Consider the following 15,556-nt stretch of genomic DNA (forward strand, 5'->3'; position numbering starts at 1 on the left):
TTCACAACGTGGCCAGCTTGTGTGTATTAAGAGCAAATATGGTCTTGGATATTGGTTGTAAGGACGGAGGAAATGAAACACAGGTGTGGCACAGTAAGGACCGGCTAAACTTTATTGGGTTCGAAGTAACAGAAAAGAACAGTGGGTGTTTTAGGGTTAGCAGGTAATCCTTTGAAATGATTGTCTACATTATCCCAAGCATGTATTGTGGTAAATGGGCACAGGTCTCGTGCCATGATAAACCTGGCCCTTATTTCCAAAATTACTTTTTCCAATTACTAAACAACCACCCTGAATGCCTTCCCATTCATTTAAAAAAAAGGATAAATCTCATTTGCCAAACTCAAATCGGACCTGGAGGAAATGTGATGAGTAACACATGCCAAATGCAAACCAATATGTCTTCTGCATTTACCAACATCTGCAAAGCAGATAGTTATTTAGAAAAAAAAACCAGATATACAATGTTTAGTAATCATCACCATTTAGTAAGAGGAGCAAACTTCCATTAAACTGACTGCCAGCACAAAACCATTTTCATTATTCAATGGCGTAGTCAAGGGCTAAACCTGGATTGCAACCCAAAATTGACAAAAAAAAAACAAAGTTAGGAAAAACCTAGTGAGGGAACTTCAAGAAAGAATGAATTCCAAACGTAGTCTCAGTCATTTTTGTTCATGGGACGAAGGGAATGCTGTTACAGTATTGCTCGAGTTACATGTCCTGGGGGAATGATAATTAAACTACAGAGGGAGACAGGTTTCAGAGTAGGTCAGATCACCGAAAACCCATGGCAAAGTAATTGGGCTTTTTATTGAGAACAGAAACATCCATCCATCCTGACCCGCTGAGTATTTCCAGCATTTTATGGTTTAATTTCAGATTTTTAGCATCTGCAAAATTTTGCTTTGGGGGTTTTTTTTTTGATAAACATTTATTGATAAATATCATCTTATGTTTCAGATTTATTCGTCTTAAACGCTTTCAGCATAGTTTGGATCTGTATATATTTTCTGAATTATACTTTATTATTAATACCACGCCACTCCTTTCATGACACAAAGTAATTTAGTCAGAGTCATATATGTTCATAGAAACTTGCCCTTCGGCCTAACGTGCCCACGCCGACCAACATGTCCCATCTGCACGACATTGGAGCTCAAATCAGCCCCATCAAGTGATATGTCCAAACATGTTGCTGTCATTACCTTCCAAATCAATCTCTCTCAGTGGGAGAGAATGAGGTAAGGACCTGAGTAAAGTTGAAATATCTTTCAATTTAGCTATGGACCACATCTCATTACTTGACTTGGCTCTTTCAGTCGTCTGCACCTCGGACCTAGATCACATTGACCTCGACAAATATGTGGCCTCCTTCCCTCAGTCTGGAATGACCAGTATTTTCCTGCAAATCCAAGTCTCATTAAGTCTAACCTAGCATTAGTGGGAATAACAGTGAGACAAGTTAGAAGTGATAGTTTAAAGAAAACCGCCACTATGCTCATCACCTCTGGACTTGCTGAAGATACTTAAACCCACACTCTCGCTATGTCTGTTGTACGAGAATCGAAATCTGAAGAGATTAATTCCTGTTGAGGTCAGAGTCATACAACAACGTAACAGGCCCTTCGGCCCAACTCATCCACTAACCAGTTTGTTGGTCTCAGGCTATGATTTTCGCAGAGGGTGTCAGACGTCCCGGGTTCAAATCCTGGATGAGCCCTTGTTTTAGGGGTGGCACAGTAGCGTAGCGGTAGGGTTGCGGTCTCACAGCGCCAGAGTCCCGGGTTCGATCCAGTCTATAAGTGCTGTACATACAGAGTTTGTCCATTCTCCCGAAGATAGACACAAAATGCTGGACTCATTCAGCAGAGCAGGCAGCATCACTGGAGAGAAGGAATGGGTGACGTTTCGGGTCGAGAACCGCCTTCAGGCTGATGTCAGGAAAGTGGGCAGTACATAGATAAGGAATTGTAAGGTGTGAAAACAGGACAAAAGGAATGGAGATCAAGGAAAATGTAGAATAGATCATTGTTAGTTGGGAGAAGGTAACAACAAAGCAAACAGAGATAAAATGTAGTCAGAGACAGTAAGACGGGTCGGAAAACTGGGAAGGGGGATGGGATCGAGAGAGAGAGAAAGCAAGGGGTACTTGAAGTTAGAGAAGTCAATGTTCATACCGCTGGGGTGTAAGCTGCCCAAGCGAAATATGAGGTGGTGTTCCTCCAATTTGTGCTGGGCCTCACTCTGACAATGGAGGAGGCCCAGGACAGAAAGGTCAGTGTGGGAATGGGAGGGAGAGTTGAAGTGTTGAGTAACCAGGAGATCAGGTTGGTTTAGGTGGACTGAGCAGTGGTGTTCAGTGAAACGATCGCCGAGCCTGCGCTTGATCTCACCGATATACAGCAGTCCACACCTGGAACAGTGGATACAGTAGATGAGGTTGGATGAGGTGCAAGTGAAGCTCTGACTCATCTGGAAAGACTGTCGGGGTCCTTGGATGCAGTCGAGGGGGGAGGTATAGGGATAGGTGTTGCATCTCGTATGGTTGCAGGGGAAAGTACCTGGGGAGGGGATGGTTTGGGTGGGAAGGGACGAGTTGACCAGGGAGTTGCGGAGGGAACGGTCTCGGCAGAAAGTGGAAAGGGATGGAGATGGGAAGATGTGGCCATTAGTGGGATCCCGTTGGAAGTGGTGAAAATGTCGGAGGATTATATGTTGTATGCGACGGCTGATGGGGTGGAAGGTGGGGACAAGGGCACCTCTGTCCCTGTTACGAATGAGGGGGGGGAGCGGGAGCAAGAGGGAAGCTGCGGGATATCAAGGAGACCCTAGTGAGGGCCTCATCTATAATGGAGAGGTTCAATAATGTCCCTGTTCCTTAAAGAACGAGGATATCTCCGATGACCTGGTATGGAACACCTCATCTTGGCCGGCGATGCGGAATTGGGAATATGGGATAGAGTCTTTACAGGAAGCAGGTTGGGAAGAAGTGTAGTCTAGATAGCTATAGGAGTCAATGGATTTATAATAGATGTCAGTCAGTGGGTTTATAATAGATGTCAGTACATTCTCCCTGTGACCATGTGGGTTTTCTCTGGGTGTTCTCCGGTTTCCCTCCACACTCCAAAGACATACAGGTTTGTTGATTAATTGGCTTTGATAAGTTGTAAAGTTACCCTTAGTGTGTAAGATAGTGTTAGTGTGCTGGGTGATTGCTGGACAGCAAGGACTCAGTGGACCGAAGGCCTCTGTCTCTAACATCTACCAAAATGCCCCACTTAAGCTAGTCCTACTTGCCTGTGTTTTGGCCCATACCCCTCTAAATTTTTTTTGTACACGTATATCTGTCCAAATGTCCAATTGTTATAGCGCCTGCCTGAACGACCTCCTCGAGCAGCTCGTTCCATAACCCAGCACCCTATGCGTAATAATTGCCCCTCACTATTGTTCCTATTAAATCTTTCTCCTCTCACCTTAAACCCATGTCCTCTGGTTCTTGATTGCCCAACCCTTGGTAAAAGACCATGCGCATTCTGTCTATTCCTCTGCAGATTTTATACATCTATAAGATCATGCTTAGGACGAAGTATGTCTGTTTAGAAATAAAACCTTACACATACAACTAGCCTCACACACGCAATAGCTATTCAATCCTTGGAGTTCACACCAGCATAAACACAAAGCTAAACCAAACTACTGACAACGATAGACACAAAGTGCTGGAGCAACTCAATGAATCAGACAGCATCTCCGGAGAAAAAGGATGGGTGATGTTTCGGGTAGGGACCCTTCTTCAGACGAACAAGCAGCTGTCCAAATTACAGTAAATCGTTGTCCAACCACAGGCATCTGGGATGCAAATTTTAAACGAGTGAAGACATTTCTCCAAACCTCATTCCTAAAGTGTCTTTTGTTCTAGATTATTACAGCTAAGCCTCCAACCTGCCCTATATATTTTTTAATAACACATCACTCTAACTGTATCTCATTCCAGGTCCCCTCTGAGACCAACCCTCAGCCTACTACCATCTTAAGAGTCAAGGCTATTTTATTGTCATATGACCCGAAATGGAATAATTAAATTCTTACTTCCAGCTGCAGCATAACAGGTTTGTTAAAATAGTACTCAACATATAATAATTTTAAAAGTTCAAATAAACAAACCAAATACAATGCAAAAAAACCCCAAAACAAAGCCTAAAGTATCTCAGCGGGACAGGCAGCATCTCTGGAGGGAAGGAATGGGTGACATATCGGGTCGAGACCCTTCTTCAGAGATGCTGCCTGTCCCGCTGAGTTACTCCAGCTTTTTGTGTCTACCTTCAATTCAATCCAGCATCTGCAGTTCTTTCTTACACAAAGCCTAAAGTCCCTGGTGCAACACAGGCAGTTCCTAGTTCAGTTGGAGCTAGTAGTGTTCTCGTAGCCAAATGTCTTCATTCTTAGGACAGAGTATAAAGTGTAGCCTTAAACCCTTTCTCCCCATTGACAGCGGTTTCTAACATGATTTTCATTAATACAAAGTTTCTTAGGAAAGCAACTATTGCTTCATAACAGAAACACCTGTAATTTATATTGCATTGGAGATGCAGACAAGGTGGAGGCAAAGATGTCCACTCATATTGTCACTACAATTAATCTAGGTAGAAGAATGTAGAAACAAAGAACCGCAGATGCTGATTTATACCAAAGATAGACGCAAGATGCTGGAGTAATTCAGCGAGTCAGGGAGCATCCTTGGAAGAAAAGGATCAGGGACGTTTCGGTCGGGACCTCTCTTCAGACAGTGTCCCAACCTCAACTATCCTTTTGCTCCAGGGATGCTGCCTGCTCCGCTGAGTTACTCCAACACTTTGTCTCTATTTTAGGTAGAAGTTTGTTCTACTATTTATACCCTGACATTACAGGTACAAATATCCCTTTACTTCTTTTAACTGGTTTGAAACTAGAATCATAAAATAGTCATAGTCACCTTGGCTCCATGCAGGGAAACAGTCAATGCCAAACCCCTATGCCCCCTTATTTGCTCTCAAGTAGCTACCAATTTCACTTGAATGTCTGGATTAACTTGGTTTCAGGAGATAGTGAATTCCAGATCATAAATATTCTTCCTGTATCTCGCCCATCTGTTGCTCACCGAGTAACGCACAGACTCATGCAAAGGATACAATCTCAGTTGCGAGCAACGACTCTGCCAAGTGCGAGGGGAAAGGGGGTGATTAACAGCCTTCCAGCATTAAGATTGCATGCAACAACTTGAGAATCAAATGGCTGCTTCTATTTACTCAGATTGTTGGTGCCGATAAGTGGGGTTGCTGCAAAAGAGCCATTACAAATGAATGCAGTGTGGGCTGGTGTCTGGGCAAGGATTCACTCAGAGCTGGAGAAATATGGTCAATCTGCTTATTCTCTTGCCACCGCCACCAATCTCCCCATTCTTTTGCCTCTACACTTAACTCATTTCATGTCACGCCTTCATCCTATTTACAACAAAAATGCCATTTTCTGCTTCGTTACAGCCTGGTTTTGTTCCCTTCATCCCTTTTGTTCTTTGCCTGGGTTCTACTCAAATGCTGTTCACTGATGCCCTACAATTTCTGAATCACAGTGAAACGGCAAATGACCTTCTCTGTTGTTGCTGTTAGTTTTCAGCATGATCCATCTACCAAACTAGCCAGTTAGCTATGCTGCTCAGTCTTGGAGCACTGATTTTGGTGCACAATAATTGGATTTGTCAAAATGTCAGTGAGATTTGTTTTAGCTTTTACTGTAGCCTAATGATACAAGGCCAATAATGTTAAACCAGCGTGTACAAATGCAACCGTTACCCCCAATTTTGCATTGAGGGGATTCTTCAAACAAAATCAAAGAATCAGAGCCACAACAGTATGTGGTCGGATTGATTGAACAATACAGCATGGAAACAGGCCCTTCGGCCCACCAAGCCCATGCCATCCATCAATCACCCTGATCGGCGACCACTAATCAGGTTTAGGTTTATTATTGCCACGTGCACCAAGGTTCAGTGAAAAGATTTGATTTACATACTTTCCAAACAGATCAGATAATGTTATAAATAAATACAATCTATATATAGTACAATAAGAAGAGCAAAGGGAAAGATATAGAATACAACGTATAGTTCTCAGCATTGCAGTGCACCAGTTGCAGAGATTGCTAATGCCTGTAGTGCGATCGGGGTAGATTGGACCTTACCCAAGCTTATGGAAGGACCATTCAGAAGCCTGATAACAGGGGAAGAAGCCGTTTCTGAGACTATGTTATCCCACTTTCTCATCCACTCCCTTTACACATGGGGTAATTTTACTGAGGGCAATTAACTTACAAAACTATACGCCTTTGTGATGTGGGAGGAAACTCATGCGGTCACGGGGAGAACGTGCAAATTTAATTGTCAGCATCGTTGCAGGATTGAACCTGGGTTCTCCGGTGCTGTGGGGCAGCAGCACCACCAGCTGCACCACTGTGCCGCCCAAGTTGCGTCACTCTAGGCTAGTCTGAGAGTCTGCTGCAGGGTTCCCAAAAGTTAATTTGCAAGTTGAGTCGGTAGTAAGGAAGGCAAATGCAATTTCAGCATTTATTTTGAGAGGACTAGAATATAAAAACAGGGATATAATGCTGAGGCTTTAAAAGGCTTTGGTCAGACCATGTTTGGAGTGTTGTGAGCAATTTTAGGCCCCAATATTGGAGGGAAAATGGGATGGTGTTGGAGAGCCCAGAGGTGGTTTACGAGAATTATCCCAGGGATGATTTGGTTATGATGAGTGTTTGACGGCACTGGACCTGTACTTGGAGTTTAGAAGGATGAGAGGGCACCTCATTGAAACTTATCGAGAAATGAAAGGCCTGGATAGCGTGGATGTGGAGAGGGTGATTCCACTAGTAGGATAGTCTAGGACCAGAGACCACAGAATAAAAGGACGAACCTTTAGAAAGTGTAGAAAGTTTACACAGGTGTCAGAGCTTTGGGAAGAAGGCAAGAGAATGGGGTTAGGAGGGAGAGATAGATCAGCCATGATTGAATGCGGAGTCGACTTGATGGGCTAATTCTATTCTCAATCCTTATGAACCAATAAAGGAGATGAGGAATTTCTTTAGTCAGAGGGTGGTGAATCTGTGGAATTCATTGACACAGACGGATGTGGAGGCCAAGTCATTGATGATTTTTAAAGAGGAGGTGGACAGTGTCTTGACAAGTAAGGGTATCATAGATTAGGGGGAGAAGACAGGAGCAAGAGGGAAAGATAGATGTCATGATTGAATGGTGAAGTAGACTCGGTGGGCTGAATGTCCTAATTCTGCTCCTGTAACTTATGAACATGAAAAAGAGCAACTTGTCTATTGCGTCTGTACATGCACCCTTGTCTATGGCCAGAGAAGAACTGTAGCCGAGTATAATACAGCACAATTGGTTACAGACTGTCTAGTGGATAATGTAATTTGGTGCCCCATCAAGCAGTTTGTGGTGCTCAGCAGATGAGGGAAGCACTCCATCAGGAAAGCTAATGCATGGTAAATATCAGCCTAACAGCAAGGAAGCTGCTGCAGCAGCACTGTGATAGTTATGCAACGCAAGCAAGGGCACCATTGTTGTTTTGTTCAATGCACCAAGATGTCATACAAGATCCAACCAGTTCGCACATACGTTTGACTCTTTGCCAGAACACTTGTGCGGCCTAGTTGCCTCGTTATGAGGGGGGAAAAAGAGCAACTATGACTTAAGATCAAATTTCGGGGATTCATGTACCTTGGAAGTCTTCTGAATTTGGTAGCTTTACTCCACACATGAAATAATCCTTCTGATCATTCTGCAAAAGATTAAAAAAAGGACTAAGTTGTATAGTTCAGCATTTCAAATCAAGTTATTCATTGTACCAGATGCACAAACCTTAAAAACTAAGCTTTGAACTTCACCCAGCCATTGGTTTTTTAAATAAAGCTGCTTCGTCAAGTTTTTGATTGACCTAATTGATTGGAAGATACAGAATGGAAACAGGCCTTTCGGCCCACCATGTCCATACTGTCCAACAATCACCTGTTCACACTAGTTCTACTATATCCCATATTCGCAACTACTCCCTCCGTGCTGGGGGCAATTTATAGAGACCAATTAACCTCCAAACCTACATGGCTTTGGGATGTTGGAGGAAACAGGAATATCCGGAGAGAACAGACACCAACTGCACACAATTATGTTATACGTCAATTAAATACTGATATCCTTCCATTTTCCTGACACACTACAGAATCACAGATGTGCTGTCATTGGATGTTCACCTCATTCAATTAAACCCCAAGGATAACCTAGAATAATATTTGAAACGCGAGGGATCAGGAACCGCAGCGCTGGATGTACACAAAGTTGAATTAATGTGAGATGAGGAGGTACAAAAGGTTCCTGGATTGTGGCTTCATCCTGATGGCATGGGGCCAGGGAGGAGGTTACAGTTTAAGATTCAGGATAATCAACAAATTGGACTTGATCAAGGAGTCAACACACAAGGAACTGCAGATCCTGAAATCTTGGACAAAACAAAGTGCTGTAGAAACTCCACAGGTCAGGCAGCATCTGCGGGGAATGGACAGACGACATTTCAGGTCGGGACCCTCCTTCAGATTAAAGAGCTTGATTGATCTGAAGGATCTTGATCCAAACCATTGCCTATCCATTTCCTCCACAGATGTTACCTAACCCACTGTTCCTCTTGCGCTTAAGTGTTTTGATCAGAGCCTACTTGAGTACTGAATTCGCTCTTCAGAAAGAATTTAGATTTTGGTGCATGAAGTATTTCACCAGCATAGCTTAATGTAAAAGGTGTTTGTGAATGAAACAAACATGGGTTTATTACTGAAGCAAATTTTCCTGAAGTGCAAACCATTATAGCACAAAATGGCATTGGATAGAGTTCAGTGATGAAAGGTTGTTAAAACTGTGAAAAGTTATAACCAATATGTAGTAATAAAAAAAGGGCATAATTGCAAAAAGGAAAATCAACTGTTAAGAAATAAAAAATAGACATTTGCCCGAAGTTCAGATTTCGGAAGCAAATCTAAATAGTAGTAAACAAACCACTCTCTAGCCCCACCTAACATGAAAAGGACTGGCAAGGTTAAAAGGGATGGCAGTTTAAAGACAGCCATCATGTAGCAGGTTGACCAATACTAAACCGTTGATTATATTTTATGCAGAGTTGTTCAATTATTTTTTATGAAAATGAATAAATACCAGAGTTTTTGCATTCTGGAACTGTATTGGAATTGAGGTCACATGTTGAGTCATGAGATCTGTTCAGACAACACAAACTCAACTTGTCTGATCTGCTATTTAAAAAAAAGATCCAACAGTGCCCTCCATAATCGCAGAAAACGCTGGTGGGTGTTGTGTATAGGCCACCTAACAATAGTAGTGAAGTTGGAGATGGTATCAAACAGGAAATTAGAAACGCGTGCGACAAAGGCAAAACAGTTATAATGGGTGACTTCAATCTACATATAGATTGGGTGAATCAAATTGGCAGGGGTGCTGAGGAAGAGGATTTCTTGGAATGTATGCGGGATAGTTATCTAAATCAACATGTAGAGGAACCAACGAGAGAGCAGGCTATTTTAGACTGGGTATTGAGTAATGAGGAAGGGTTAGTTAGCAGTCTTGTTGTACGTGCCCCCTTGGGCAAGAGTGACCATAATATGGTTGAGTTCTTCATTAGGATGGAGAGTGACATTGTTAATTCAGAAACAATGGTTCTGAACTTAAAGAAAGGTAACTTTGAGGGTATGAGACATGAATTGGCCAAGATTGACTGGCAATTAATTCTAAAAGGGTTGACGGTGGATATGCAATGGAAGACATTTAAAGACTGCATGGATGAACTACAAAAATTGTTCATCCCAGTTTGGCAATAGAATAAATCAGGGAAGGTAGTGCATCCGTGGATAACAAGGGAAATCGGGGATAGTATCAAAGCGAAGGATGATGCGTACAAATTAGCCAGAAAAAGCAGCATACCGGAGGACTGGGAGAAATTCAGAGACCAGCAGAGGAGGACAAAGGGCTTAATTAGGAAAGGAAAAATAGATTATGAAAGAAAACTGTCAGGGAACATAAAAACTGACTGCAAAAGTTTTTATAGATATGTGAAAAGAAAGAGATTAGTTAAAACAAATGTAGGTCCCTTGCAGTCAGAAACAGGTGAGTTGATCATGGGGAACAAGGATATGGCGGACCAATTGAATAACTACTTTGGTTCCGTCTTCACTAAGGAAGACATAAATAATCTGCCGGAAATAGCAAGTTAGCCGGGAAGTGGTGTTGGGTAAATTGAATGGATTAAAGGCCGATAAATCCACAGGGCCAGATAGGCTGCATCCCAGAGTACTTAAGGAAGTAGCTCCAGAAATAGTGGATGCATTAGTAATAATCTTTCAAAACTCTTTAGATTCTGGAGTAGTTCCTGAGGATTGGCGGGTAGCAAACGTAACCCCACTTTTTAAGAAGGGAGGGAGAGAGAAAACGGGGAATTACAGACCAGTTAGTCTAACATCGGTAGTGGGGAAACTGCTAGAGTCCGTTATTAAAGATGGGATAGCAGCACCTTTGGAAAGTGGTGAAATCATTGGACAAAGTCAGCATGGATTTACAAAAGGTAAATCATGTCTGACAAATCTTATAGAATTTTTCGAGGATGTAACTAGTAGCGTGGATAGGGGAGAACCAGTGGATGTGGTGTATCTGGACTTCCAGAAGGCTTTCGACAAGGTCCCACATAAGAGATTAGTATACAAACGTAAAGCACACGGCATTGGGGGTTCAGTATTGATGTGGATAGAGAACTGGCTGGCAAACAGGAAGCAAAGAGTAGGAGTAAACGGGTCCTTTTCACAATGGCAGGCAGTGACTAGTGGGGTACCGCAAGGCTCAGTGCTGGGACCCCAGCTATTTACAATACATATTAATGATCTGGATGAGGGAATTGAAGGCAATATCTCCAAGTTTGCGGATGACACTAAGCTGGGGGGCAGTGTTAGCTGTGAGGAGGATGCTAGGAGACTGCAAGGTGACTTGGATAGGCTGGATGAGTGGGCAAATGTTTGGCAGATGCAGTATAATGTAGATAAATGTGAGGTTATCCATTTTGGTGGCAAAAACAGGAAAGCAGACTATTATCTAAATGGTGGCCGACTAGGAAAAGGGGAGATGCAGCGAGACCTGGGTGTCATGGTACACCAGTCATTGAAAGTAGGCATGCAGGTGCAGCAGGCAGTGAAGAAAGTGAATGGTATGTTAGCTTTCATAGCAAAAGGATTTGAGTATAGGAGCAGGGAGGTTCTACTGCAGTTGTACAGGGTCTTGGTGAGACCACACCTGGAGTATTGCGTACAGTTTTGGTCTCCAAATCTGAGGAAGGACATTATTGCCATAGAGGGAGTGCAGAGAAGGTTCACCAGACTGATTCCTGGGATGTCAGGACTGTCTTATGAAGAAAGACTGGATAGACTTGGTTTATACTCTCTAGAATTTAGGAGATTGAGAGGGGATCTTATAGAAACTTACAAAATTCTTAAGGGGTTGGACAGGCTAGATGCAGGAAGATTGCTCCCGATGTTGGGGAAGTCCAGGACAAGGGGTCACAGCTTAAGGATAAGGGGGAAATCCTTTAAAACCGAGATGAGAAGAACTTTTTTCACACAGAGAGTGGTGAATCTCTGGAACTCTCTGCCACAGAGGGTAGTCGAGGCCAGTTCATTGGCTATATTTAAGAGGGAGTTAGATGTGGCCCTTGTGGCTAAGGGGATCAGAGGGTATGGAGAGAAGGCAGGTACGGGATACTGAGTTGGATGATCAGCCATGATCATATTGAATGGCGGTGCAGGCTCGAAGGGGCGAATGGCCTACTCCTGCACCTAATTTCTATGTTTCTATGTTTCTATGCTGCCTGACCTGCCGAGTTACTCCAGCATTTTATGTCCTTTTGTGTAAACCAGCATCTGCAGTTAGACACAAAATGCTGGAGGATCTCAGCGGGACAGGCAGCATTTCTAGAGAGACGGAATGGGTGACTTTTCTGATCGAGACTCTTCTTCAGACTGATGTCAGGGGAGTGGGCAGGACAGAGATAGAATGTAGTCGGAGACAGTAAGACTGGTGGGAGAACTGGGAAGGGGGGTGGGATGGAGAGAGAGGGAAAGCAAGGCTACTTGAAGTTAGAGAAGTCAATGTTCATACCGCTGGGGTGTAAACTACCCAAGCGAAATACGAGATGCTGTTCCTCCAATCTGCTCTGGGCCTCACTTTGACAATGGAGGAGGCCCAGGACAGGAAGGTCAGATTGGGAATGGGAGGGGGAGTTAAAGTGCTGAGCAACCGGGAGATCAGGTAGGTTAAGGCGGACTGAGCGGAGGTGTTCAGCAAAACGATCGCCGAGCCTGCGCTTGGTCTCGCCGATATACAGGAGTTGACACCTGGAACAGCGGATATAGTAGATAAGGTTGGAGGAGGTGCAGGTGAACCTCTGCCTCACCTGAAAAGACTGTCGGGGTCCCTGGATGGAGTCGAGGGGGGTGGTAAAGGGACAGGTGTTGCATCTCCTGCGGTTGCTGGGGAAAGTACCTGGGGAGGGGGTGGTTTGGGTGGGAAGGTCTATTGGATCTATTGGACGAGTTGACCAGGGAGTTGCAGAGGGATCGGTCTCTGCGGAAAGCAGAAAGGGGTGGAGATGGGAAGATGTGGCCAGTAGTGGGATCCCGTTGGAGGTGGCGAAAATGTTGAAGGATTATAAGCTGTATGCGACGGCTGCTGGGGTGGAAGGCGAGGTCAAGGGGGGGGGACTCTGTCCTTGTTACGAATGGGGGCTGGGGGAGCAAGAGCAGAGCTGCGAGATAACGAGGAGGATATCGAGAGGATCTGCAGTTCCTTGTCTCTACTCTATTTCTAACTTCTTGGTGGGAATGGAGCATGAAATGTTAAATAAAAACAAAATTGAAATCTGACCCTCAAGAATAGTTATGAAATGAAAATGCTAAATAGGCTTACCACTTCAACAGGGTAAATGTAAGATAGTTCTGACAGGAGCTGCCGACACCGGATGTTCAGCTGAGCGTTGGTTTTCAGAAAGAGCTCTCTGTTAAACAAAACAGTATTAATACATCTATTAAGAACTTAGAACATAGAACAGCAAAATTCATATATCCACCACACATTCTATGAAAAAGTTCCTATTAAATCTTCCCCCCTTTCACCATCTGTGGAAATAGAAATAATGCAAACACCAGCTCAAGGAACTTTCAGATTGGTTGATTGAAAGGTCCTTTGGCCCACCGAGTCCATGCCGACTATCTGTTCACACTATTTCCATGTTATCCAACTTTCGCAACCACTCCCTACACACTTGGGGACAAATTGCAGAGGCCAATTAATCTGTCTTTGTTATGTAGGAAGAAATTGGAGCACCCAGAGGAAGTCCACACGGTCTCTGGGAGAAAGTGCAAACTCCACACAGGCAGCACGCGAGGACAGTGTGGGTTTGTAGGTTAATTATCTGCTATAGATTGTCGCTAGTGCGTAGGGAGTGGATGAGAAAGTGGGATAACATAACATAGAACTAGTGTTGATGGTTGATGTGGACTTGATGGGCCGATGGACCTGTACGAGGCTGTATCTTTTGATCAACCAATCTGAAAGTTCTTTTAAGTGAAAAGTTCACTCTGTTTCCCTTTATGCAGATGGTGAGGTGGGAAAGAGAACTTGATTAGTACGGGTGTCAGGGGTTATGGGGAGAAGGCAGGAGAATGGGGTTGAGAGGTAAAGATAGATCAGCCATGATCGAATGGTGGAGTAGACTTGATGGGACAAATGGCCTAATTCTGCTCCTACTACTTATAATATTATGAAAGGAACAGGTCCTTCGGCCCACAATGTCTGTGCCGGACATGGCAAGTTAAATTAAACTCATCCACCTACATATGACCATATCCCTCCATTTCGGAGAGATGGAGTAGCAATGTTACAACATTTTGAGATTTAAAAAAAAGTCTGCAATTTATCCCATCAGATAAAGCATAAAAAGAAGTTTAATTTGACACCTAATTCACTTTCATATCTTCAGTATTAAAAAAGTTATGGCCATTTTCATACTCTGAAATTAGCATCTTGTTCCCTATTGCTTTTCCATTGACTTAACTCAAAAGCTGTGATCAAGGACAGTCAAAAGCCCATAACTTTCTTAAAAATTAAGAGAACTGAATGAAATGTTCAGTTATTTTAGATTGAAACATTCTGAAACAAATATGAAACAATCTTACTTGGATGACCTGAAATTAAAGCATCTAATTAGTTAGTTACCTAATTGTAGTAATTACAAAATTCAATTACTAGATCTAAGCATCTATCCATTTCTTAAGAAAAAGTTAACATTTTTAAATAGCCTAAGTGTTCAAATAATATTCACACAATAATTCACAATATAACATGATTTTTAAATCTCATGGTCTTGAATTTATAGGCCAAATGGAAGGAATTTAGTGTTTAATTCCCGTAAATTAATGGCCATTTTAAGCATCTTGCGAGCGGGTTTTTGTGGAACCCGCTGGTTTGTAACGTTGCATTTGCGGTGAATTTAAACCTCATATCGGCAGGAAAAATACTGCCGGTTCGTATATTTACAAAATGACATTTTCGCAACGTGAAATTTTGATTAAAGGCATCCTAAGAAGCAAGTTAATATAAAATAAACAGCTTTCCTTTACCTGTCCTGTACATGAAATCCGTCCCCGTTGTCGGCATTGACGGCTTTCGAAGATTATTTTTAATTTACTTCTGTTTGTAAAATATCCAGTGCAGTTTAAAAGAAACTTAATAAAACGGCAGTCGAAGCGATTATTCTTTAGCAGCTAAACAGCCTGACAGAAATCGATTTGAACAGGCTGGAGAAACAAGGCGTTTTAAACCCGCCCCCCCCCCCCCTCTCAAAGGCGCCAAAGTCGCGCAAACGGGCAGCGACAGATCTGCAGCGCCGCTGAAGGTAAGTTTTGTAACATACCTAGATGGAGGGTGGAGAGGATATTTCCACTCGTGGGAAAGCCTGGGACCAGAGGGCACAGCCTCCGAATAAAAGGATGCACCTTTAGAAAAAAGATGCGAGGGAATTTCTTTAGTCAGAGGGTGGTGAAATCATTGCCACAGACGACTGTGGAGGCCAAGTCATTGGGTATTTTTAAGGCGGTGATTGACAAATTCTTGATTAGTAAGGGTGTCAATGGTTACAGGGAGAATGCAGGAGAATGGGGTTGAGAGGGAAAGATAGGTTAGCCCTATTGAATAGCAGAGTAGACTTGATGAGTGAAATGGCCTACCTCTGCTCCTATCACTTATTAACTGATTTCTTGCAAGTATAATGACTATTATTTGCTCATGGCATGAAAGCAACAAATGGATGAACCAAGAGCATGTTCTCTCACCTTGACTGTGGGAGTTTGATGTGTGTTAGCCAGCTATCATTTTTCACTGCATTGAGAGAGCGATCCTGCTCCATCATTA

At 43.1% G+C, this 15,556-nt stretch overlaps 1 protein-coding gene across 1 annotated transcript in view; it reads right to left on the reverse strand.

Annotated features, from left to right (window-relative positions):
* Nucleotides 1–15,556, reverse strand: part of uvrag (UV radiation resistance associated) — a 270,572-nt gene that overhangs the window by 181,460 nt on the left and 73,556 nt on the right. Inside the window, exons 8-9 of the mRNA XM_033022153.1 lie at nucleotides 13,055–13,142; nucleotides 7,772–7,832 (exon numbers count right to left, since the gene is read on the reverse strand). Of these exons, the coding sequence (XP_032878044.1) occupies nucleotides 7,772–7,832; nucleotides 13,055–13,142 (149 nt within the window). The remainder of the gene's footprint in view (nucleotides 1–7,771; nucleotides 7,833–13,054; nucleotides 13,143–15,556) is intronic.

The sequence above is a fragment of the Amblyraja radiata genome, chromosome 6 (assembly GCF_010909765.2).
Source record: "Amblyraja radiata isolate CabotCenter1 chromosome 6, sAmbRad1.1.pri, whole genome shotgun sequence".
NCBI lineage: Eukaryota > Metazoa > Chordata > Chondrichthyes > Rajiformes > Rajidae > Amblyraja > Amblyraja radiata.